The sequence below is a fragment of the Rhipicephalus microplus genome, chromosome 2 (assembly GCF_043290135.1).
Source record: "Rhipicephalus microplus isolate Deutch F79 chromosome 2, USDA_Rmic, whole genome shotgun sequence".
NCBI classification, from domain to species: Eukaryota; Metazoa; Arthropoda; class Arachnida; order Ixodida; family Ixodidae; genus Rhipicephalus; species Rhipicephalus microplus.
Window position 1 is genome coordinate 49,447,835 of NC_134701.1, and position 27,737 is coordinate 49,475,571.

The following is a 27,737-nucleotide window of genomic DNA, read 5'->3' on the forward strand; positions in this document are numbered from 1 at the left end:
GCAGCTATCAACTAAGCAAGGCCTCGTTGATGCGCCGTTGCACTAAATCGGCATTGTGAGGAAGTACTGTGCAAGGCATAGGTTAGATAAACAAATATGCAGCAGACCTCACAACGAAACAATCTATACGGAGTAATTTTAGGGCCAAAACACTATTTTATATTGCAGAGAGAACAAACCTACGGTCAGTGCAAAATCACATCACTTCACTAGCGAAGAGTATACACTGGTCAGGCAATGAAGGGGTCACCATATTTGTTTTTCGAAAGGAAGTTTCTGTGATACTCACACAATGCAATTGCTGCAGCACTCTGTATAAATTAGCAAGATCGTCTGTAAGGTGATAAAAAGAAAGACAGAGCCAAAGCTGCCTAATGGCACTTTGAAAGAATGTAAAAAACACTGTGCGGGGAAATACTTTTGCAGACATAACTGTAAAATTGACAATTACCATGCTCACTCTATGCAACATAGGAATGTCTCACACCTTTGCAAGAACTTTACTGTGGCGGCTGTACTGTCTGTGTAGTCCAGAAGCAGCTGGCCAGTGGTTCTCAGGCATCTGATCCATTCGTTGAAAAGAACTTGTGGCTCAACTCCTTATATCACTGCTTTTGAGAGGTGCTTCCTGCAATAACACAAGTAGCACAACAAAATTATACTTTGTAAACACTCACATGAAATCCACATTGGTGCGTTTTAAAAAAAATTTCAGCTATAGACTGAACCTCATCAATACTCTCTTCTGTTATAATGGAGCACCTTATTGTTTTCTCTGGCCTGGTTTCTCGTTCTCACCATTGAGACAATCATGCAGAAGTTAAGCTTTAGTTGGGAGGAAGCAGTGGAAAAGCATGAATTTAATATTCAGTATAAAAATAATGGAATTATTTTGCATGATATAAGACAAATTCTTGTAATGTCCCACCACCAAGAAATCGGTGAGCAAGCTGTGACGTTAAGGTGTCACGAAATAATGGAGTTTTTTGAAAATGCAATATACAGGTGATTCTACTGTTGAAATATGCTGTTACTACTGACTCCGTAGCTGCAAGTGGATGCTGAATCTACTCGAGTGCAGTAGGCAAACCTGTGTAATGATGTTCACAGACAGAGAAAACCCAGTTCTCATTTACCTGCCCCCATCACAGCATCATGTTGCTTCACATAGGGGTTCCCGGTATGCAGGATGCAGATGCATGAACTTTGTGGCTATGTTGTACCACAGTAAACGTGATCGACATCTGCTCGAATTACGTGAGCAGCTGAAAAATGCTCCATTGTGCACTTAGCTGTAACAACGCAGAATTGCTAGCTAACAGTCGCTTCACCGTACACTCACCACAAATTTCGGCACCTGCAAGATTTCGCAGTGTATACAAGCTTCTGAACACAGTATTCAATGCTACCAGCTGCATTCTCTATTTTTATATCTAGATGCGTAGAACGTGCCCACAGTAGCCAATAATTGTGCTCAGGTATTCTATAAATTTTATAGACAAGAATCAGGCACATCACTCAAGCCTGTTGTTTAGCACCAGAGGTGAAAGTGTGCTTGCAAACGTACAAAGAAAAATTAACACTTGACCTTGAAAAGTGATACAAACTAGGTTTATGTTTGGCAGAAATAAATCTCATACAGTAAAGACACTTCAAGACACTACAATCATAAGGTTGTAAATTTCAAATTGGGTGACTATTCTTCACACTATGCATGCATTTACAAGAAAGATAACAATGCTTGCTGCAAGAAACAATAAAGTTTTACAGATTTTGCGAAATTCCGCTTGCCAGTACCCCATTATACAGAAAGGCAACACTTTGCGAAACAAAGTCACAATTCCAGACGAAATGCACTCGCCATGGTGAAAATTAGGTGGAGTACTCTTCTACAGCATAATTTATTGGAACTAAAAACTATGATAAATATAATTTCTTATTATAGCTAGCAAGAGCCTTTGTACTGTTGTTTATGTGAAGCAATTTTATCTCAGTGGGAGGTCACAAGAACAAGGGCCACATATTAATGAGTACAAAACTACAGTGACTGGTTGTGCAGCGATTTTCAGCTATGCTCATTTATGAAAATCATTTCACTTTTCCCTCAAAAAAGGTTGCACATAATTAACACTTTGGCAGGAGTAGTGTTAAGTTGGTAGGTAGAATACATCTTGATGTTACTTTGTATACCCTCACTTATTTTGCAATAGTTTCACTACGACTTGACTAGCTCAAAACAACACTTTTCTTCAATAAATGAAACTTTGTACATTACCTTTGAGTTAGTCCAAGATGCTGAATGAGCACTTCTTATGGTATGCTTGGCTCACTGTGTGGTCAGCACTGCAATGTCTGTCAGGGAACTTGTATTTGCTACCTGCAGTACGCAGCAAAAAAACTTAGGCATTCAAACAACAACAAAGCAAGCATGGCAGCAGAATTTCAACCTTTGAGATAGATAGGGGGGAGGGGTAGTGCAGCAATGTTCTTCATAAGCTACACACCCTTGCATTAACTGTTTTAGTTTGGCGCATAAATAGTATAAAAGAGTGAAAATGGTCAGCGACGACAAGCGGTCGCATTATTGGAATCCTCCAAAGAAGGCCGGAAAACTCACTTTGGAATTTACTGTATAAATTCTGTGTCATCTATTCAAATTATGCAATGTGCTGAATTTCACTAACACTTGCACACTATTAGACCAACGTGAAACGACACCGTATTGCACTCACTTCGCTGTCCAGCTGGTGCTACCGATATTGCCTGAAGCTGCACAGACAGCAAAGTGGTCTGGCCAAATTTAAGTATTCTCATTCCAACAAGCACAGCTGGCTTCACCTCCAAGTGACAGCACCAAATGAAGTAATTTCATAGTTGCTTGTGACTAATGCTAAGTACCTAACCATTTGAATATAAAATGCAAGTATATTTCAGTTTCATGTTCAATTTATATTGTTATTTCTTCCACGTATCACCTTTTCTCTGATGCTGTGTATCGAGATAAAGGCAAAATATTTTTTAAATATAGTATTAAAGTGTTTACCTGCAACATTCATACTACATCATATCAAATAGTGCCAGCGACATCACTGCAAACATTGAGAGCAATGACAACGACATATCTCAGAGACCTTCACAGTGTTTCATTGAGCTGCAGTCAAAGGCGGCAGTCGCTAAATGAACTTTGAACCATCTTTCAGAAACCGAGTAAGCTGCTTTTTTTCAAAAAACTCGCGGACACAAGGTGCAGACATTGATGGAAGTGAATATAGCCCCGGCAACGGAGACTATACCACTCGTACTTGATGTGTCGGCACTCTTGCCAAACCATCACAGCGAAGGCAGCTTCTTCATTCCTTTTCGCCTTATGAGCTTGGCAAGCGCCCGTTCTAACGCGCTGTGCATCCCTAGGCGTTGCTCGAATCAGGCGATCTCTTCCGTATGGTGTTTTTGTTTTGTTCTTTTATTCCATTTTTTTTCTGATAGCCAAATAGCGAGAGCCATGGTGCGCCACAGCATAGGTTACTGGCGCCCAACTGAGACGAAAAAATCACTAACGGACACTGCGAAAATCGCTAAAGCCAAAAGGACAACAAGCTGGACGTAACTTAAGCAAATACTGCTGGCACAAGACCTGCAAACGGTAAAATAAACGCTGCCGGCAGAATATGCCGCGCTAATATTCATAAGTGCATTATTGCAATCAGATGCAGCCCAGCTGGCACACACCTGCTAATCAAAATGGCTTGTGTATCTACACGGAACGCACCAACTGAACTTCAGTCGTGTCGCCTGATAAAACAACTGCATCGAAAAGGATGGGATGCGCAGTTTTGGCGGCCACTCACCCGGGACGTAGAGGAATTTTCGTCAACTATAACGCATTGCGTACTGTAACACGACACGTGACAGCAGCTGTCATGGCCACAACGCTAAATCCTTGGTAACCACCTTCACGGTCAGGGGCACGCGACACCGTTGCACATAATTCACAAATACGCCGAAGGCACGTGCGAAAAAAGAAAAAGTCGCTTTCGTGTAAGCCTCTGTGCGACTTCGAAGCAGCGTAAACATTCAAGGCATTAGCATTTTGTCGGCAGTCGAACAGGCCAAAGGCGGGGAAAATTCACGAGAGCCGTAAGATAGGACTTACCTAATAGCAAAATCCACAAAACTTGTTCGCTCGTCAGCTTGGTGGGAAAGATCCGACACAATGGTGGCTCGAAGCAGTGAAGTTAACGACACCTTGCGCAAACTTCTGGTGGCATATTGTCCGACTTCGTGCAACCACCGGTGAGCCGATCAGAATAGGACAGCGAATACACGTCTTGGTGTCGCAAATCGCCGTTGAGCATGGTCGTTTCTAACGAGTCATCGACCGCGACGTTCCGCCAAGACAAGCGTCCATGTTGGCAGGCGAGCACCGTGCATGCGCGACCTTGCATGCGCCGCGTACACGCATCACGTGACCACGTCGAAGAGATGTTATCGCGAGCCGGCCCGCCGATGCCCGGCCGCCTGGATCGGGGCGCGCGATGGTGTTCTGGTGTTGCGAAGAGGGCCACGCTCTGAGGAGTTTCTTACTGAAACAATATTGAAACCTTGCTTCGCGGTTGCGGTGTAAGCTCGTTGTATTCACTACACACTCCAATGCAGTACAATAACATGTGTACTTGAGAATAAGACAGTTCGTTGAAATGGTGAGGCTGTCGTAGTTAACTTTCGCATGCAAAACATTATAAGTACACCATGAAATTTACGTACGCGCTGTTTGAATGACAATGTGAACTCACACATTTAGTTGTGCACAGCACGTATACGCATTTTTTTGCCTGCAATTCCAACCACTTTTTATTGTGAAGCAAATGAAACAAAAAAGTTCCTTGCCGAAATAAAAAAATAATTATGCACCAGGTCTGTTAATTTCAGCGCACTAGGTTTGGTATTTGTTGTTGTACGCGCAATCTGACAACCCTGAAATGCTTGATGACAGGACATATCACATCAGAGGGATCACAATTATTGAAAAATTCCGGCAAGCTCATAACAACGTGTTGAACCCACCATTGAATCGATACTGGTTTTAACGACATATCAGTGATGATACTGAGATGGAATCACCAATGTTTATAATGTTTATATGCTCTTTTTAGCAAAACAACTCACCTGCAACAATGCCACTGTGCCACATTATCAGTTATTTGAAACGAGTGTCGCTGCTGTGTGTTCGTGCCAAAAAAAAGGGAGGGGGATAGTGCACGTGGCGTGGAATCCTCGAAAAGAAAGAAGAAAACGAGAAATGTTTGCGTCCCAACACCCCTCTAATATTAGGAGGGACTCCGTGTTGTAGGGTACGGAAGACTTTTCCCTGTCTACCATTTAAAGATATAATGAATAAAAGTTATGAGAAATGGACGAAAACACGGAAATTCTGCTCGGAAGGCGCGAATGTTCCGCTAAACAAAGTTTACATACTTTTGAGTATTTTAGTTGTATTTTTGGTAGATTGCATCGCGCGGGGACAGCACGTGACCTTGTCTTCACACTCTCCGAGGCGCACGCAGGGTGCAGTGGTCAGACTCTTCTCTCCCCTTTTTTCACCTCTCATTTCATTGTACTCTTTCCCTACACAAATGCGCTGATGCTTTAGCTCCAAGCCCGGAGCATTACTCGCTACCAGTGCCGTTTGTAGTGGGGTCATTCCACGCAAAACATACCAGCTATTTTGGCGACCACCTCGAATTGATTCGAAAAAATATCCTGTTGATTTACTGCATTGAAATCAGTGAATCACTAGACAATTTTGGAAAGAAAAAAAAGTGTGGTCACGTGAGTGCTTTCTGAATTTATCCAAATGTCGTGTGGCTGTTGTTCGTAAAAAAATTATTTTTAAAGTGTCACTTCCTGTTTCCATACGAAATTTTTTATATAATAAGTAATGGTGACTGGGCAAAATGTTTTAAGGTAATCAATATAGTGCTATTTTTGGCCACATACACCTACAGGAATTTAGCCGAAAGGAGTTATGTTTGCAGTTTTTTTTTATTCCATTACTGCTCTTATATTGAATATTTGAGAAAAAATATTGATTACTTCATAAAAGGTATATTTTGCGAAAAAATTACATTTGTACCCCCCAAGTCGCAAAACTTTACGAGAAAAAAAATCACAAGTTTCCCAAAATCATCAACTTTGTCCACATTGAGGACAATTTGCACCACGTGGAGGTCGAATTAAAAATAACAATTATATCCAACTGGAAAGCAAGTAAGCACTTCTTTTGATATCCCAAGTTTCATCATAACAATTTTTGTTTCATGAAAGAAAAAAAAAACTTTTGAAGTTTCCAATTGGCGGCTGTCTTCCCATTTGGTTTTGTGGAAGCTTCCAGCTTGTTCCCCGAGGCCCCGGCATTCCTCAAGACAGATAGGGCGTTTCCTCTCTGCCTGAGTATCAATCAACGACACGCCTCGCACGCGGGTAATGTTATCGCATGCGCCCTTCGGGCGACTCAGATGGGTCGGCTTGCTTCCCCTTTGCTTTAGCTGCGTTCGTAGGGCGCCCTCGAGTTCATTTACCCGTGACTAGAACACACGATTTCCGGGGGGATGTGATTTGGACTTTATATGGTGCGTGACGGCGATGCCGATATCGCAAACGCGTCAAGAGTATTCATATCACAGTAAACAAGACTAAAGAGAACTACGAAAAAACGAATGTAAGTTACACGCACCCAGGCTCTCTGTCAACACATCGTTACCCCTACAAATTGGCCTGGTCGTAGCATTTCGGCTATAAAAGAACTAATCAGACCAGCCAACTTCTAGACTTTTCCATAAGGGCCAATGAAGAAGGACATTGTCTCCGTACCTACAATAAGAGCACTACGTCCGTTGGCATCCACGGCCATTTTTTCCTCTTCCCACGAAACAAGAAGTGCCCGTGAGCTTTACGTGGAGCTTTAAGTAGACCTTTCCCGTGCCTCTTATGGACTGTTTTTACAGTGTTGTAGTTTTGTACAAGTTCCTGGCTAACGTTTTTCTCTGCGCTTGCACCTTTTTATAAGCTTCTTGAAAAAAATGTCAAATTGGGTCTGGTACACGAAGGAAAACGCGCCATTTCAGAAGGCAAGGAACACTTTGCACTGAGCCCCAGTGCTAACGCACTTTGATGCTCAGTGGGAGTTGCTTAGCTGCTGTTAGAATGCGACGCTTCCCTTCACTGTGCCAGTTTATTTTTTATCACCGTATAACCCATGAATACAGGCCAATTGGGTTCCGTTCGTGAGCGTTCGTCTCCGCTGAAAGGAAGTTCTCCCAAAACAAGCGAGAAGCTCAAACTCAAGTGTTTCGTGTCAGAAGGCTCTGCGATTACCTTATGGGACGGGAGCTTACACTCGTAACAGATCACTGGTCACTGCTGGAGCGACTGTGACCAGACCATCAGACTTCTGCCATGGCTGCTGCCTGAATTCAGCGATGAGTGCTTTTGCTTGGGGCGTCCAAATACAAGCTTATTAGCAAACCCGGTAAACTTGTTCACCTCGGGTCCCCTAAGCCACTTACCCCAACCACTGCAGGAGGCGGAAGCAGAATTAGCGGACCTCCCGGAAATGGTGCTTGTCATTGACCAGCTGGGTGAGCCAGTGGTTTTTCACAAAAAACTTCATGCACTCTGGGAAACAGATGGCGTTTTACAAGAAGCATGCTGGTGCGTGACTGAAAGATGGCCCGCCGTCGTAGATGACCGCAGAGAAAAGGCAGAATACCGTTAAAGGCGACATAATTTACGTGACGAGGAGGGTATGAGTTATGTTTGGGGCACGTGAAGGATGCCCAGTCGGTAGACGGTGCAAGACAAAAAGAAAAGTTAATGAAAAGAGGATGCGCGGACGCGGACTAAGCCGTTCTCCTCGGAACGCGTCTTTGTTGTCGAACCCCGAGAGCTTATGTTCACCGCACCTTGTGCTGAGGAGTCTCTCACACGGTGGTAGTGCTCTCACTGTGAGCCACACTGAGAAATAAGTGGTCGCTGTCGCGACATGCCTCCCGACAAGGTAATGTGGCGCCATGCTGTATGTAACAATACGTGTGGTTATACGGCAGAATCGTGTCTACTAACGCCAGACAGCTGGCCGGCCATCTAGACAGACTTGTGGTTGCACGAAAGCATTTAAGCTGTACGTCGTTGAAATGACGGAGTTCTTAGCCGATGTTAAGAGAATAGCAAAGTGTGGGAACGCAGGGGCGGATACCCATCTCTGAGGAAAGGAAGTTATTTGCTCCATTGCTGGAGTATCGAGTAGGGGTTTGTCCCACGAGGCTGTCTCAGATGAGACGGGAGGTATTCAATGAAGAGAAATGAAAAGAAGGGGAGCTTGGTGCTTGAGGACGAGATCGGGAAGCGGGGACAGAGGTCGTGCTTAGCGCAGACTCTGATTCAGGGTTGATCCTACATCGAGAAGTTGGTCTCGATGTGTGGAGCATACGAAGGGCTCGGAAAGCAATGCCGACGTTGATACTAATACATGTCAGTGCTTACTGTGCGGTTGGTTTAGGGGCCACCCCGTCCTTCGTTTGTAAATAAGTGTCAGTTTGTAAATAAACCGAAGTTTGCCAGGAAGTGAGCAAGCAGTCCAGTCCTTCAACGTGTCATCGTGATCATATGAACTATAAAAGAACTTGTTGTTGGGCTAGTTGGTAGAGCATTTTGAAAAGTTAATTCGAGCGCGAAAACTTGACACGATCACTCACACACGCACACACCTATGCACACACCAACACAGGGCACTGTGTGTGTTTGATGCAAGGGTGTATGCGTGTGTGAGTAATCGTGTCAAGTTTTCGCGCTCGAATTAACTTTCGAAATCATCTGAACCATCGGCATTACATCCAACATCCCAATCTTAACTGTATAGTTTTGCGATAGCAATTATATGGACACTCTCGGCTGCATTTTGCCGCCAGCGTCGGCGTCGCCGTCACCCACCGCATATCTATACGTATCTATATACATAAAAATGCAAGGAAAAAACCAGAACACTCCGACAAGCGGAATCAAACAAGGGATTTCTGCGTCGTGAAAGCAAGACGTAACGCACTCAGCCACCTCGCAACACGTTCTTCAATGTTCAAACGGCAAGCTATTTATAACTACCGCTTACCGCTGCTCACGAGAATCTCGGGGAGAATTGTGTTTCCAGCATTACCAGCAAGATGGCGCAATGAGCGCGCGTGACCCCATCGCGCGGCAGCGCGCGCTCTAATCTACAGCACGTACTTTGCCCGGCTTAAAGAAGTGCAGCGCGCCCTGATCGCGCGCTCCATCGCGCGCCCTGATCTCGCAGTGGCGAGGAGAAGCGAATCATACGTCTTGGCGGGACTAGGGCTTTACCTGGAATGATTTTGCTGTGGTTACCGGGCACACAAAGATTACTGCAAATAATGCAGTCACCGTTTGCTAAAAGTGCTCGCATTGCAGACACAGCGAAGTAACAAATGGGACGCTTATTCGCGTGCATCCGTACCTGTACGTTTCATGGTTGTGGCCTACCTTAAACAAACCCTGTTCACAATAGCCTCAGTCATTACGTACGCAACGCATTACGCGTTGTGTTCCTTAGGCATAGCGCACGCTAAACTAAAACTGCCTAGCGCTAGGAGTAGAAGTGTCAACGGCTTTTTCAAGAATTCTTTGCAATTACAAGAATTCAGCAGACGCCTAGGGATTTGTGCCATCTGAATTATTTTTGGGCTATCACTTGAGTATTAGACTGGACTCCCAGGAACCACGGATTGCCGAAAAATGCAGGTGCTGAGTCCACCATTTGGTACCTTGCCTCTAGAGACACCATCTATGCACGCAACTATGGTGTAGGAGACAAGTGCACGCCGAGCAAATTGACTTCAACGAGTGGCGTCATTCGACGTCTTGTCGATTAGGTACGAAAACGTTCATTCGACACAAATGCAAGCGGATAAATGCCGACTCCAGAAGAGCCTTCTCCCGAGGCCCAACTTCGAATGACCAATTAAGGATGTCCCATAATGCGTAGGTGATGACCTTTGCAAAGCGCTCTTCCCGAGCTACATCGATCCAGAAGAACCAAAAATTTAATGGCATGATTTGGCCGCAAAAGAGACACACACAAGAAAAGGAACACTCAAACGACAAGCACAGGCGGCGTTTGAGTGTTCCTTTTCTTGTGTGTGTCTCTTTTGCGGCCAAATCATGCCATTAAGTAAATACCAACTAGGCCAACAATCAGTATTATTACAAGAACCAAAAAGTCTGTGTAACACTACGGCTACTATAGGGAAGGAGTCCGGCAGATATCAAATCAAACAAATTATGCCTTTCGGCCCATGCGTCTTTTCGCCTCCAACGGTCCTACATGTCACCGAGCTGCAAATAAGTGCTCGCCGTTTTTCCCTGCCACAGTGACCTGTTTTCATGTCAATACTGCCGGCCTAGAGCCGGTAGTATGTAACATGTCGCAAGTATGTACATATGGTTTTCAATTAATCAGCTTGGTGTTCCTACCAGTGAAGATAATATGGTTCATGCACTACCATATAGTGCTGAGAGATATCGAATAACAATTGTCGCATTTTACTCACAGCACAGGAAAACATGCAGAGAGTTTACTTCAAAGATTATAAAAAGTTTTGCTTCCTGTGGCAAGTAAGGTTTTTCAATTTCAAACCGTTTCGTAGTGAACTTCGGCGACTTTGAGCATGTCTATCTATCTATCTATCTATCTATCTATCTATCTATCTATCTATCTATCTATCTATCTATCTATCTATCTATCTATCTATCTATCTACCTATCTATCTATCTATCTAGCCGCCTATGACATTTAGCTCCTCTGGCCATTTCGATAATGGTATCGATACCAAAATTGGTATGATATAACATGACTATATGGCGAGCATAAGTGACTAGTCATAACATGAAAATCTTGATGTGTATGTCATGAGTGTCATGATTTACATTCCATGGTCTTGCTGGTTTTGTGGTGATTTCGTTCACATGACATATGGCAAAACTGATATGGTATGACATGACTGCATGGCGAACATAAGTGACCGACCCTTCGTAGGAATCATGACAGGCATGTCACGTTGTCATGACTACATGCCACGCTCATGGTGCTCTCGTGGTCGTTTCGCTAGTCTCAAATATACCGAATTCGGTATTACGTGACGTGAATGGACGATGACGGTATATGACAGGTGCGCGCATGATAATCATGACATTCGTGTCAAGTAGGAACATGAATACATGCCACGCTCATGATGCGCTCGCGGCTTTTTCGAGAGTTTTACATACACCGACTTCAGTATTATGTACGTGACGTGAATGTATCGCAAAGTATACGACTGGTGCAAACATTTAAATTATTAGAGTCGTGTCATGTAAGAACATGACTCCATGCCACACTTATTATGAGCTCGCAATCGTTTCGCAAGCTTCATGTGTAGCAAATTTGGAATTACCTGACGTGAACAGACGACGAAGGTAAATGACACGTCCAAACATAACCATATTATAGAAGTGATGTACGACATAATTTACAACCGCCTCGTAATGTTGTGCTGATTCTAATGTGACATTTGAACATTCCCCATTCGTACTTCACGTATCTATGATTCCCACTGTACATGGGATCTGCCTATTTTCTGTATGTTCCATGGTTTGTTTACCGAATCCCTTATTCTGATGTACAGCTAGTGCAATGATGTTAAAGTAAGTTCTATTGCGGGTCGACTGCTTAGAAAAAAAGCGTTTTACTGTACAGCGATTTTCTACGAGCTATTAAGAAGCGCGCAAAAGCGTATATGTTCTTAAAATCCTCCATGAATTACAGGAAGAAATTTTTTGTCGGTTTGCTAAAAAACGTGAGTACGGAAATTATTCGCTGATTTGTAAAACCGCATGGGTATCATCTAATTTCATGCTATATATTTTCTCCTGGTCATACCTATGTTTCTGTCTATTTGCAGCTTGTTAACAATCAATATAGTTTCGCTTATGCGTCTATTAAATTGCAAAAAAATGTGGCCTCATATCTGCATGTATCACTGCAAATCTCGTCGAAAGACAATAGTGTTGCTTCTGGAAAAAGGAAACAAAACATTTATTGGATGTTCTCTGCGAGAAAATTGGTTATTCATATTCTGGAGGCGCTACCTTAGAGTGTTGATCCGTGCAGGGAAGGCAAACGAGTGCATCGGGGCATGTTAGACACGAGCGTTATCTGGCAGTTATCTTCGAAAACAAAGGAAGGCGTGCGCGCCTGTCACGGAGGCGATAAGGCGTAGAACGCAAAGCGATAAGCAGGTGCCACCACCGTGTCATCTTAGCAAAGCGTGCAAACACTTGCCTATTTAAGCATAGCGTTGCATTGTCAGCGCAGCGCCATAAACTCTACGGTCCATAGAATTACCTATGTATGCTTTCTCTAGTGTAAATACGCACATAGAAAATATGAACGTGCTGTTATTGTGCCGGAGATATGCGCTATAATTGATTTTAATTGAAAATTGCACAAGTATGCACGCTGAAACTTGGTTGACGCAATATTGGTGGGCGCTGCGAAATTGGTGGACCGTTTAGAGTATCGTTTAGGGCCGTTCGAAGTATTGTTATGGCGGACAAACAGACAGATTTGCGGACAAACCCAAATTTTTGCATCGAAGTACTCCGAGAAAGACTGTCGTCTTTAAAATCGTTTTGCGACCATCTAACCACATCGCTGCATTAGAGCTGTGCAAGGCCTAGTCACACAATTTTTCAGTAACTCAGGCCCGTTTCTTCGTACTTTTTACGCATGTTTGCAGTAAAGTTATACTATTACTGTTACTATTATTAATAAATTATTTATTATTATTATTGTTATTATTATTATTATTATTATTATTATTATTATTATTATTATTATTATTATTATTATTATTGTTGTTGTTGTTGTTGTTGTTGTTGTTGTTGTTGTTGTTGTTGTTGTTGTTGTTGTTGTTGTTGTTGTTGTTGTTGTTGTTGTTGTTGTTGTACTAGCTCTCTCGAGAATTGTTTGCATAACTAGCGTTCCCAATCTCTAGGCGACTTTGTTCATTGCGCTTTTGTAAAACTCGTTGAGAGTTTTCCAAGCATTTGCCGAAATTACGCTACTTGAATATGAACGCCATGTCTAAGAAATAAATGCTCTTCTCTTTAAGATATAGACTTTGTTGATGGTCATGCAGCTCTGACAGTACAATCAACTGCGTCACGAAATAGCTATTAATACATTTGCCAGACATTTTATTCTTCTATGACATTAATTTAAACCACACTTGTTTATAACTCACCAAACTTTCTTTTGCACCTCTCCATAAGCTTTGTTGCTCCGGATATACATTACAGGTGAATACTCATAGCCAGTCATGAGCCTAACAAGAATCTGCCACTATGGCACATATGGTAAGAGGAGTTTACTGTGATATATCATTATGATGTGCTTTTTCGCGAAGTTTTCCAGATCACCGATGTACGGCCTACTGTGTCATGTGGTCATCAAAAGCTGCAGCTACGTGCATTAAGAGTGATTTTAGTAGTGGGTTTATTCATTGGTGCATGTCGCAATCTCGCTCCGGCTTCTGAGGACGCCAACAAGAGGCGTCTCACTGAATACGCGTTATCAAACGACCAGCTCGCATGCACAAGCATGACGTGGTGAAGATGTTGCCTGACCTGGAATATGCCGACAGTTCGCTGACCTCCTTCGCGCTTCACTTGCATCGTCATGTTGAACTTGCTCACCATGTTGGCCACGCACAGGACTGCACACAAACACAGCAAATGAGGTAAGACACAGCTGAATGCGCTGTATTGTAAGCATAGAAAGAACACACGGGTCTTCTTTATCGTTTTGATTGGTATGTGAGGTTTAACGTCCCAAAACCACCATATGCATATGAGAGACGCACTTTATCGTTTCATATGAAACATGGGACAATGCTAGAACAACGATCGAGAGAGCGGGACGGTAGGAGTGCCATCGACATCGCCCAAATCGTATGAGGTGGTTCTGTAGTCCACTCCAATGTGTGTGCACCACCAAATGATTCTGATGGTTAGCTGCGCGGACCACTTCATTCTCTACAATATTTTATTGTACTTGAGCACATTCTTCAGCGTGCGTCTTTTCATTGTTTTGTTGCAACTTATGTGAAATCGTGTCATTTCAGTGTGTTACAGTGACGACTCACTCGTAATCAGTAAGGCACACGTTTTGTCCGCTTGCACCTTCTTTCAAAACTGCAAAAGCTGTCGTTCGTTTGGAGTCACGTATATACGCCATGATATCGACTATGTACATGCGCCCATTGTTTAGGAGGCGAGACGTTTTCACCTTCTAACGCGCGCTAAAAATGTAGAACAGGTGTTGTGCGGCTGTTCATTTAGCACTTAGAGCCCGCACGCATAAACAAACACCTATTCGATGTTTGACACTCTGTGAGAGAATAAGAGAAAGCGTGAAATGACGTGCTGAACATGTCCCGCAGCTCTACAGTGCTCTATGACTGATGGCCTTGTGCGTAAATACAGAATGCTACTTTTTCATTTGCAAATAACACCCATTTTTTGCAGAGTAGCCTCGAGCTTGGTACACTTTCAATTCTACTCTCGAGGCCTACGAGTTTTGCACACGGTTATCGATGTGAAAATTTTTCCTAATTACTTGTTTACAAGTTTTGTGAACAAGTAGTATAAATCTTGTAACGGAGAGAAAGTTGATCAGCGCAAAGACAACGGCATCGTATGTGCAGCAAAGGCACCAGCTAGCAGACTGGGCTCAAAACTGTCAGTGATAAGCCAACAGCTCCAGTCCACTATATCACCTTTATAATAGTTTCTCATATGTTACAGCTCCTATGATATGACACATACACATGTAGTCGAGAGTTTGGCGGCCACCCGTCTGGCCGGGAAAAGACATGGACGAAATTAACACAGTGCCAACCACCGTAAAGTACAATAAAAGAGGACAATTCTACTCCCATACGGGAGTTTTCTTCACAATGAAGCGTGAGCAGCAAGTTCGCTTATTTATAAGGTCGTCTAATAACATGCAACGCGCATACACAGGTGGAAGATAACCAAAGTTTTAGACCCTCAGATCACCGAATCCTTCTTGCCGGAAGCGCTCTGGCATGTCGACACTTACGCTGCGCTCAGTGGACTTGCTCAAGCGAGGAGGGCACACGTAGAGACGTGGAGACAATTCATCGAGAACCAGTCGCATGTGGTTACCCATCCTCGTTCATCGATTTAGTCTACTGCCAACTCTTATGGTCGATTCAACCAAGCAATTTTTCTGCTAAAAAAAGAGCGTCAATGCTGTGTGTGCCAGGCTTTTGTGAGGCACTCGCCAGAATTTTACGCTTCTGCGACGTATAGGTATCCCAAATACCTGCGCGAAAACTTTGACACAGCTTTACGAACATGAAGGACGCGTTAGAGCGGGAGAAATTGCCAGGTGTCGTCTACGAATTCCATGCTCCGACTGCACACATGTTTGTATCGACGAGACCAGCTATTCTTAGAGAAGGTTATTCGAACACTTTAATGACGTTAAAAACAAAGAGGTGATGCCAAAGCCCTTGCCGAGCATGTTGTATTCAGGGGTTTATGATGAAGTGGGAAGATGAATCTACCATTGCCATGAAGAGAGAGAGAAATGAACGTTGATTTAGAAAACAGTGTTTCCAGCGAGTCCCGGTGTCACCCTAAGGTGGGAGGGTTCCCTAGTTCAGCAACACCCTGGCTTCGACTGCCCTCTTGGCCCTGGCGACAAGTTGTCGCTGGTCTTCCAGGTCCTTAAGGACGAGCTTGGCCTCCCACGTTTCCATTCGGAAGAGAAACATTTGTTACAGCTTTTTGAATCATTGTTCATTCAAACGAATGCGCGCACGCTGAACAAAAACTGCAGTAATCTTCTGCCTGTGTATGCGCGTTGTCTGAAGCATATGATTAGACAACCTTTCTAAATGAACGAGCCTACCGCTCATGCTTCATTGTCAACCATCCGAAATGTCCATTTTATTGAATATATTTTTTACCTTCGCCGAAGCTGTGTTGATAGTCGGTACGCATACATAAACAACCGGATATTTCAATGTTTATTTGTTCGTAAAACAACTTGGCACTTTATCAATAAAGCACCAAAGGCTACGGTACATAAGACAGAAAAGGCGGACAAAAAATCATTGGTTTCTATAATAAGTTGCGGCATGATTGCGGAAAATTGTATGTACTGTTTAACTATAATACCCAAATTTTCTCTTGGGCAGAGAGAGGTACAGAGCCGTTAGTTCTACCCTGGGCTGGCGCTCCGCGAAGCATCTCTGCTGGATGCTTCAGAAATCAGCACGCAAGCGCAAGGGCAGCTGTAGGCGGGGCCTTCACCACTTCGTCAGCAAGAGCACGGCCACTCGACCAAATCGCAACTGCTTTGCGGTGAAGCAAGCATCACTCTTGTTATGTGCGCACGCAAATTAAAAAGTTGGCGTGGTTCTTGATAACCGCAGAGACATCTTTTCTGCAAGCAATCATACACGTAAAAAACCAGCATGATACACGAGAAAAAACTTTCAAGCCGCACTGGCAGTGCCACAACTAAACTCTTCAGCGTAACAAAATAATATCCCGCAGCTCGCACAACTGCTTTTCGTCAGCGCATAGTTGAGCGCCGCAAAATTGGCGATGAATATATTATATAAGGCCCGACATAACATCTTGCAATGTTTGAAAGCTTTGATTAGTTACTAACCTGCGAATAAAAAAACGTGACTAGTTCGTTATTCTTATAGAACTGATATTATAACATTTATGTGTTACCAATAGCACTGTTCTCATGTGCTACCGAATATAACTCGCAAATATTACACTGTTTTGACTGCTTACCAGCTGTTGTGTTTTTTCGTGCTATTCATGCAGACAAATTAACCAACGTTCTAATCAAGTTTTCAGCGGAACTCGTTTGGGGCAATCAGTGCTCAAAACAAGTGTCGATGACAACTTTTTACTGCTGTGAGCAGGTGCACAATAAACCTTCTCACCTTTTGTCTGTAGGCGACGCAAGGCGTGAATATAGCTTCATATCTTTTTTGGCTCGAAACATTAGCCCACTGGGGTGACTTCTTGTGACCCTTCAAGCCATTTCGCCGTCAAACTTTACTTTTTTTACTACCGCGTGACAAAAGGGCTGCATATGTTCAGTAGTACTTCATTTCAGCATATCCTCCTGCATGATTGAAGTACCATGTTGGAAGACGAAAGACGATGCATCGTAGACTTATGCCAGTGAGAATATTCTCAACGTCCTATACCTGCAATGAAAACTCGTCCTCATGCAAGTGTGAACCGCATCAACCAAGCGTGCAGGAATGAAGGACGCGTTATAGACGCCCCTCCGGTTCAGTGACTCTCGGCAATCAAAAAGGATAACCTCGGTCTTCTCTTCAGGGTCCAAAGCTCGTTCCCGGCTGAGAGCTACTGCTCTATTTCAATGTGGCGTTGCCATTTCTTTTGGCGAAGCGTTTCCAGATGAGGACATTCAGCTTTTAGACAAGACCGCTCCCAAGCACACAGATCCAAGTTGACTTCCTCATTCCTGCAAGGGCATGCTCGTGAAGTTTCCGTGCTGGAATGGCCACCACAATCCCCAGACATGAACATGATTGCGGACATGTAAGGAAACATGAAGCAAGCGTTGTGCTTCCACTGCCTACATGGCTAGTTGTCAAACAACTTGTGTTCAGCAGTACAAGACTGCTAGGAGAAAGCCAGTGCGAACATTCAGACATTCCATGACTTGTATGCGTCTCTTCCGGATAGGACGGGGGCGGTGGTCGAGGCTCATGGTGACGCCAGCCGCTTCTAAATATTCTATGATATATGTAAACAGTTGAGCACACTGAAAGCGTTTGTAAATTTTCCAACATTTTATTTTTTCTTTCAGACAAGCTTGAACAGAACTTTTTTTTTATGTCTTGACCAGATGAGACTAAATCATTGGTATGCACCCTTCTATGAATTCTCTTCAATAACAGTGCATTGCAGCCGGTGCAATGCTACAGCGTTCATACTTCATACTTTGCGTAATACACTCAGCTATATTTTATTGCGCTTTTTGTGGCGCCCAACTTTGGGTTGATCAAAAAATTTGTATGAGCTGCGGGATTATTCTTTCCGTTTCTCTGAATCACTTTATTGTGGCAGTGGCAGCGTGGCTTGAAAATTTTGCTCATGTATGGGTCGACGTTTATTACTTGTACTATCGCTTGCAGAAAAGAAACATTTGCTTCGCATCTCGAGAACCGCGCAGGCTTCTTAATTTTCATACGCTCATCACAAGAGTGATGCTTGCGTCACCGAAAAACAGGCGCAATTTAGTTGAGATGCCGCGCTCTAGCAGACGACGCGGTGAAGGTCCCGCCTACAGCTGTTACTGCGCTTGCGCGTTAGTTTCCGAAGCACCCGGCAGAGGCACTCCGCGGAGCATCAGCTTAAAGCACGGAGAAAGGAAAGGTAGTAGAAGTAGAGTGTACTAGAAGGGTTCAGCAGCGAGACTGCGCCTCGCCGCCTGATCCCTTCCGCGTTGCCCATAGCGGTGGCGCTGCAATCGAGTAGTACTGAAAGAGACGTGTGCCACGCGCAGGAACTGCTACGCGCTTCGGTTCCTTCAGCGCGCTTTTTTGATGCATATTTCTTCGTACGGGCTCAACGTTCATGTCTAACACATAATGTCATAACCCTTGAAGGGTGAAATGCCTATCTACTGAATTTGAGCTCCATAAAAGCCCTTTTGAGAGATCAAAAACATTTTGAAAGGGCGTGCCTCATTCTGATCTCTTCTGTCTTGACTGTTTCTTTGTTGGTTAGGCGTCTACAATAGTCACCATAATTGAGCCGATTTTTCGGATGTTAGCTGTGCTCAGAAAGCTGTGAGATGAAAAAAAATACCGTATCGAACGCAAGCAGTACCAGGAGGCCATAAATAGAAAGGGGAAAGGAAGGGAATCTGAACCCCCTACACCAAGAATTTTTTTCCATAATTGAACCATTCAGGTAATACTAAAATATTCACACGCATTCAAAGCGACCATAAATTGCCGAAACTAGTCGTTCTGCTACACACTCCACCCTCCAAAAAAACCAAAAAAAAAAAGAAATATCCTTGGTATAGCGCTGCGCCAAGAGTTTACAGTTGGCGAAGCTGAATATAGCGTGTCTCCACAAATGCGCACTGTAGATTTCACCTTTTCGACAGTATGAGCTAAGTCTCAAAGCTAGTTCAAGTCTAACGTAATCGGACGAGAAATGCACCGCCTAAAAATAGAAGCTGTGCTAAGGGGCTTTGCATGGATATTGGTAATGGTGCGGTGACGTGTGTGTGTGTGTGTGTGTGTGTGTGTGTGTGTGTGTGTGTGTGTGTGTGTGTGTGTGTGTGTGTGTGTGTGTGTGTGTGTGTGTGTGTGTGTGTGTGTGTGTGTGTGTGTGTGTGTGTGTGCATATTTTCAAGTGAAATTTCTCAAAACAATATGCACCACTGCCTGCCTACACTTTTAACAATTATTAAAAGAACTACAATTTTAATACAAAACATCGTCATAAATCTGCTGGCGTGCTATATATACAACCGGATTTTATGTTTAAGATAACCACTTTCGCGTAGAGTGCATGACTTCGAGGTACACGCGTTCCTTCAGCTCGGCTCCCAGGCTCGGACTCCTGGTATAATAACCCCTTGGAGCTTGCCTAAATGAAGCAAAGTAAGCGCAAAAGCAAGTGGTTAACACAACATAAGCATTTCAGACAGCGTTGAATAGTATTTCTCATAAAACTGGCATGATAAAACTGATCGAGTAACCGATATCAATGTTGCGACAACGTTAGTTACACTTGAGTTTCTCAAGAAACAATCGAGCGCATGTGGACTTATAGAAGGAACAGTGCTCTGGGTATGGTGGAGACTGCCGACAAGACGAGCGTGTGATTTAACGCAGTTTGAGTTTTGATACATCTTCTTTCTTTGTAGTTCGCCAGTAGCCACTTTTGATCTAGCGCAACTTAAAGCACTGCTTAAGTGAGAAGCTAGGAAGATCCGTGCAAATTCTGATTGTACATGTGTGCGTAATTTTTTGTTTTTTTTTTTTGTAGGAGGAGTGGTTGGCAGGTTCTCCAAACAGTGAATGTCTCAACACAATTTCTGCGTGCCTGCACATTCCCTCGTGCGCCATGGCGCGTAGCAGGTGTGCATACACTACTAAAGCCTCAGAAACGCACTAAACGCGCTAAAAACGAGGGATTACACGCTGTCGCAGTCTAAGGAGCGCGCGCTCCCGGTTCAGACGCTCCCGAGATCTTCAATACCATGCGAATACAGCGCCGCTGCTACTGTCACCCGCCGAAGATTCAGCCGAGATGCGGCGCAGCTGCCTCGTTCATTCCTTCTAGTACACTGTAGTAGAGGGCATGCCCAGCCGGTGCGCGGCGTAAAAAGTGTGCTGGAAATGACATTATGGCGGCCATATTCACTGGGCACAATGACGGCGTTGCTATGGCTAAAGTGTACTAAAAGTGTTGGGTGCGAGACCGCGCCTCACCGCCTGATCCCTTTCGCGTCGCCCGTAGCGGCGGCGCTGCAGTAGAATAGTACTGAAAGAACTGCGTGCCGCGTGCAGGAACTGCTACGCGTTTCGGCCCCTCCGTCAAGTTTTCTTAAGTCAGATCTCTTCGTACCTGCCCATCATTCAGTTCTAGCACATATGCCATAGTCCTTGAAGTATGACAAGCCAATCTAATGAACTTGAGCTCCGTAAGAGCCCTTGTAGAGATCGAAAATAATTCAGTAAGAGGATGGCTTATAGTCATTTCTTCTGTCTTAACTCTTTCTTCGTTGGTTAGGCGTCTACATTACACAGAATAACTAAGCCGATATATTCGAAGTTAGCTGCGGTCAGAAAGCTGTGAGATTTTAAAAAAATATAATTTCAAACGCACGCAAAACCAGGAGGCAGTTAGTAGACAGGGGGAGGGAGGGAACCTGAACACCCTACACCATAAAATATCTTCATAATTTAACTTTTTAGATTTTACTAAAATATTTACACGCATTCAAAGCGACCACCAATTGCAAAAGTTAGTGGTTCTGCTGCGCTCCCCTCCCTCAAAAAAAATTCTTGGTGCTAGCTTTGCGCCGAAGGTTTACAGTTGGTGAAGCTGAATATAGCGTGTCTCTGTTCGAATGCGCAGTGTCAACCTTACCTTTTCGACAGCATGACGTCCTAAAACTAGATCAATTCTAAGGTAGTCGGACGAGAAATTCACCGCCTCGAAATAGCAGCTGTGCTAAGGGACAGTGCACATATATTGTTAATGGGGTGGTGACGTGTGACTGAAATGCGTGTTCTTGTGCACACACACACAAACACACGTATATATATATATATATATATATATATATATATATATATATATATATATATATATATATATATATATATATATATATATATATATATATATATATATTGTGTGTGTGTTCAGTAGGTACATATAGAAATTAAATTTCTCAAAATCAAATTTCTCAAAACCACTGCCTGCCTACACTTTGACACTTGACTATAGAACTATGCTTATAATGCAAAACATCGTCATAAATTTGCTGGCTTGCAATGGCGTTACGCCCATTGATTATTTGGGAAGCAGCACAAGTTAAGCTGTCGATACAAAATGAGAACTGCTAATGAATTTATGAAGATTTTCAGACAGGTTATATAAACAATTTGCACTTTTTAATATGCTTGTGGGTTATTTTAAGATGTCCAATATGTAATAATTCTTTCAGAAAGCAATAATTAATATATTCCGCAAAACTGGCATGATAGAATTGAGTCGTCACCGATATAAATGTCGTATAAGCGTTACTTATACTCGGGTTTCTCGTGAAACGATCGAGCTCATGTAGGCTCATATAAGGAACACTGTGTTCTGCATATTGTAGAGAGTGCCGACAAAACGAGCGTATCATTTATTAGCAGTATTGTGACTTCTCCTCTCTTTGTAGTTAGCCAGTAGCTACTTATGATGTAACGCAGCTCAAAGCGCTGCTTGAGTGAGAAGCTAGGCGGGTCCGTGCCTATTCTGATTGACTTTTTCTTTTTGTGTGGGTCGGCAGGCTCTTTAAACAATGAATGTATCGACGCAATTTCAGTGTGCCCGCCTATTCACTCGTGCACTATGGCACATTGCAGGTGCGTCCACTGATAAAGGCTCAGATACGCATTAAACGCGCGAAAACATGCAATTAGTCGCCTTCGCACGCTACGGCACCGATGCTACCAATGCAGACGCCCTGGAGATCTTCAGTACCTAGGGACAACAGCACTGCCGCTACTGTCACCCGCCGGAGAATCAGCCGAGATGTGGCGCGGCCGCCTCGTTCACCGCCCCCTTCCAGTACACTGTGCTATGTTTACGTGTTGCGCACTGGAGCTGGTCTAGAAGTGAGCGGCCGCGGCTGGCGGTGGCATGCGTGCCTCCCCAGGTCTTGTGCTGTGCAGTGGCGGACAATATCCGTGCTCTGCGCCACGTCATTGTTTACGCACTGTTCTCCTGGGAGTTACTGTACTCTTAGCAACGTTTACAACTCCTTTTGCCCTTCACGGGGTTTCAACAGTGCGTAGAACGAGTGCATATCCACATGTCGTGCGGCGGATGACGCGGATGAAGCAATTAGAGTTCAGCGAGATTGCGTTGGGAACCATGACGAAGCGTAACGACGACGAACACCTTGTAGGTCAGTGAAGGTTGGGCTGTTCTCCTGCTTGTGACAACGGACGACGCTGTTGAGCCTAACAAGACGCATTGAGGACCATGTGCACATACGTAGGTTCATGTTGCGTGTGTACAGCAACAACTTGCATGTGCGTATTAAAACACCTTTTCTCTTCCGCTTCCTATACTCTCCCCAAGTATTGCATGTAGTCTCAACCTAACAGTAACCGCGTTCAAGTGTCACTTGCACCGTGCTCAAGGTCACCATGGTCGCAGAATGCTGACGCCGGTAAGTCTTACGCGCAACAAGGACACAGTGGCCAGACGCTGCGTCGGCCGCGTGGCGGTATGCAACCGAAGAAGGCGCCCGACCAATCGTGTTGTCTATACAGTTGCTGAATTATTGACGTGAAAACATTCACCGTTGTCAGTGCAACTAGCGCGCGTTCTCATGTACTTGCTTCGTTGTCGGTGAGTTGTTACTCGCTGTTAATACTGGGAGAAAATGACTTCGCCGAAGGTGTCGCGCTGGCCCAGAGTGTTGAGCCCTGTTCCATTATTTTCGCATCGTCGCGACACGCGCGCTGCGCAGCTCACGTGCTTTCCGAGCCAGAGAGAGTCGTGCCTTGTGCTTTACATTCAGATGTAAACAAGAGAGGAGAATCTGCCCAATCAAAATGGCCGACTTCCGTTTTCATTGTGGCTTCCCAACGAGTGACATCAGGGCCTCTCTTACCTTTCCTTCTTCCGTGGCTTAAAGCCTCTTGATCTTGAGAAAGTACCGTCAGCCACTGCACTCGCCGCAACGCGCTCGACCTCCTCGCTCCCCTTCGTATCGTCCTGGTCTCCGACACTTTTTCTGCACGATGATTGGTCTCCTTCACAGTGTCTCTTAGAGACGCGTGGATCTTGCGCTTTGCTTGTGATTTTCTTTTTCGCTCACGCCATTTTTCGCCTACGCTCCGCGTAACAACCGTAGCGCGTGCTTTGTTATCTGCGCTTTGTGCGGATTCTATGCCGTGCTGTGGCGCCTATGACTGCAACAACAACAGTGCAAAATGTTACGCGCTTTTTTATGATACCCCAAGGTAAACGCGAAGGCTTGCGCAAGCAGCAGTGGCTCCACAACATCGGTAGCAAAAATTTTGTTCCCAAAGATAACAGCGTTCTTTGCGAGCTAAGGCCCCATTTTTATTGCTCGTATCAAAGCATCGCCGATTGCTGCATTTGAAATATTGTTTCGGCCTGCTCATCAACATGAGTGTTCTTTAAGAGTGAAGCTATTAACGCCGTGGGTCGTATGTCCCGTGTCATCATAGTTGTCGTAGTAGCCAGTTGCATTGTACTTGATGGTACTAAAAGTGGTGTCACAGCATATCTACGCTGAGAATGATGAGTGGAACGAAGCGTCCATCAGTCCTGCCATGCTTCCGTGCGTCGGTTCATCCATCCATGCGTCCGCACGCTTTGCCCCACTCGTCATCATTATTCTCGAGGATATTCTGTGATTTTTATTGGCTATTTGTGTGATGCTTTAAACAGAAGTTGTCATCCATATGCCGAATTTCTTTGTTAGAAACAAGAAGAAAGTTTATTCGTTTAACATTTTAATACAAAATTATGGCAGGGAAAGTTGCCTTAAATATACCTTGTTGCGTTCAGCCAGCCACTGCTAGAAATAACTGCCGAAAACATGATTGATCATCTGCTCCCAGATATGCACAAAATAATGCTTAAAAATACAGTTTCCCAGAACAGCCGATGACTGGAATTCACTGCCTCATGAGATCTTTCAGGCTGACAATTTTGCTATATGGCTTGAAACTTATATACTTGCGGATTAGAGTGTTCAAATGTGTTGTGAAATTTGTGGCTGTTTCACAGGCATGTGACCTCTGTTATCGTATAGATACATGTTCCTTTTTTTCGCTGGTACGAGTCACTTGATGTTTCTTATGCCCCTTCTACCTAGACCAAGGTGGTGGTCTGCAGTATGTTTAAATAAATATTTGATGTATATGTGGGTTTGACTAAATAAATATTAGAAATTATAAAAAAAATGTTCAGCTCATACTTCATCACCTCGTTCGCACAAGAACAATCGTCAAAAATGCACAACTGTAGTCTGCTTTCGCTGTAAACAAATACGGATAATGACACAGCTTCTCAATCACGCTTTGTGTGACTGTTGGGATCGGTTTACGAGAACGTTTGTTGGAGAAAACGAATGAACGGATGAATAGAGATGACACTAATTGGTGCTCGTTTCCATAAGGGCATTTATTATGTTTTGTTTTTTTGAGGAGGGTATTAACACACAAAAGTTATGAAATAGATGCGGTTCATTTATAAAAAGCAAAGATAAAGGAAGGCGCAACGTTAAAAAGAGCTATAGCACAGTGACTCGGAACGTGAGCCATTTTCCAGGAGACCATCGCCTCAATTGCTTTGGTCATGGCTGCATTAGCATGTCTTCCATTGATCAAAAATAAACTATACTATCTTTTATACCAGTGTAGCATGGGTACTTTTCATCGGGATCAGTCAGTGCAGATAGGATTGTCTGGTCGCTATCGACGTGCAGATTACGATGCCCCTGATCCCGACCGGGTGTCATCGCGATGTAAAGAGACTGCATAGCAGCACCTCATCCGAATCGAGCCAGATCCGGAACGGGCCTTATCGCAATAAAAATTGTGATGCGATAATAATTACAGCCTTGCATACTACATGACGACTTACCTTAGTGATCCCTTTTTTCCGCGCAGTGCTTGTGTTTTCCTCTTTGGCTAGCACAGATTCAAGTTTGTGACACTACTAATATGCGTTGTTTTGCAAATAAACCTAATGAAAATTCAGCGCTTAAATGAGGTGTCGTAAACGCCACAAGCGGACATGCAACCAGCAGAACTACAATAAATGAAAACGTACAGCATGTTAAATAACGACACAGAAAAATCTGCATCGTAGAACTCCGCATAAAATCTTTTATTTATTAGCATGCCCCACCTATATGACCTTTGGAGGAAGCTAATCCTTCAATAAATGGTTTCTTCTTCGTTCCTTATTTTATTATCACCATTAAAAAATTCAGCACTACTTTGGCACGAAAGCTGCCGGAAATAAGCCACTTCAATCAAATTCTGCGGCGCACCCACGGAAGCGTCGGCGAAAAACGGCATCGCGCGCCGTGCCCATGGCAAGCGGGCGAGGAGAATCGAGGAGAAACGCGTGCGTGAAGGAGAGTGTCGTTACTTCCCAGGATCAAGGGGCTTTACGTCAGCCTAAGGTAACTGTCAGCCGCAAGGCGTGGTGTTTCAAAAGTGAACGGCTCTGTACATTTCGAAGCTTCACTTTGTGGACTACATACCCAGCCTTCGGGACGGACGGACGGATGAATGGGTGGATTGATGGATGGATGCAAGAATGGATGGATGGATGGATGGATGGATGGATGGATGGATGGATGGATGGATGGATGGATGGATGGATGGATGGATGGATGGATGGATGGATGGATGGATGGATGAATGGATGGATGGATGGATGGATGGATGGATGGATGGATGGATGGATGGATGGATGGATGGATGGATGGATGGATGGACGGACGGGCAGACGGACGGACGGACGGAAGGACGGACGGATCCGGCTGTGTCCTTTAAACCGGGTGGTGGCTCACACCACCTCGCCACAAAGTTAAGTACTATCACTGTGTGCTTAAGGAATGAATTTCATTGGCGCCTCGATTGTAGCCACCAATCAATTAGCCTCCTCCTGGTTATTGCTACCCGTTTAAAGTCTATTTTGCCTTCACTGTCCCTAAACCCCAATGCTTTGAAATATTTGGCACCATTATCTTCAACTATAGGGCAGAGCCCTTTACAGAATAATATTAATTGTTCAGCCATTGCCTCCTCCTCTCCCCGCGCACTACATATTGTGTCTGTACCTTCGTATGTTGCTCGGTACATCTTGGTCTGCAATACACCCGTTATAGCCTCGAAGTGCATAAAACTACCGCGAGATTATCGTAGATATTTTCCCTTGCAATTTACTGCTTAAAAGTTCTGTATGACTCTAGTGATGATTTCATAAGCATTCCCATCTTCCACAAGTCCTTCTCTGTTTCCTTCACCTTCTTCTTAATCGATGTTTTCTTTTGGCTTGGTATTCTGCTGTTGTCTAAATAGTTACTTGACAATTTCGAGTGCGCTTCCTCCATTTAGTATCAACATTCTTCATGTACAAGTAGCTGAAAACTTTCCTATCCCAATGCTCTTCTCCCATTTTTCTCAATCGCTCCTCAAATTTCATCTTGCTGCTAGCTTCCCTGCACTCAAACGATGTCTATCCCATGTCTCCCTGTAACCGCTGATTTTGAGTATTACCGTGTGCTCCCAAAGCAAGTCTACCTATGCCACGTTGTTAAATTTCCAATCTTGCTTGAACTTCTGAATTCATGCACAAGACCGCATTGTCGAACGTCAAACCCGGGACCATAACACCTTTCCAAATCCCTCTCACAACGTCATACCAATTGTAGTTCCACAGTGCCCCATTTTTAGTACGGCTGCATTCCTGGTGCCCTTAGTTATTACGTATTTTCGTGCTCCTTTCGATACTCAGCCCCGATATTTATCGATACTCCCAAATTTGTTTATTTATCTCCCATTTATAGCGTGAATTTTTCTACCTTAAGCGCATTGCTTTTTATCATCAAAATCATGATTGCGAATTTTTTCCTGCAGAACTTCATATTTAACCTATCTCCCTAATTACCACAAATGTCTATAAATTCCTGCAGATCTTCTTTATTGTCAGCAAATAATACTATATCATCTGCATACGACAATGCTGGTAATGACTGTTCAATTCATTTACCTTGCTTGGCAAAATAGAGGCTGAAT

General features: G+C 43.9%; 1 protein-coding gene across 1 annotated transcript in view; it reads right to left on the reverse strand.

The window, feature by feature from the left end:
• The window catches only part of LOC119185825 (lysozyme C-1-like), a 405,391-nt gene that overhangs the window by 273,430 nt on the left and 104,224 nt on the right, over positions 1–27,737 (reverse strand). The window contains exon 2 of the mRNA XM_075886446.1: positions 13,735–13,823. Within this exon, the coding sequence (XP_075742561.1) occupies positions 13,735–13,823 (89 nt within the window). The remainder of the gene's footprint in view (positions 1–13,734; positions 13,824–27,737) is intronic.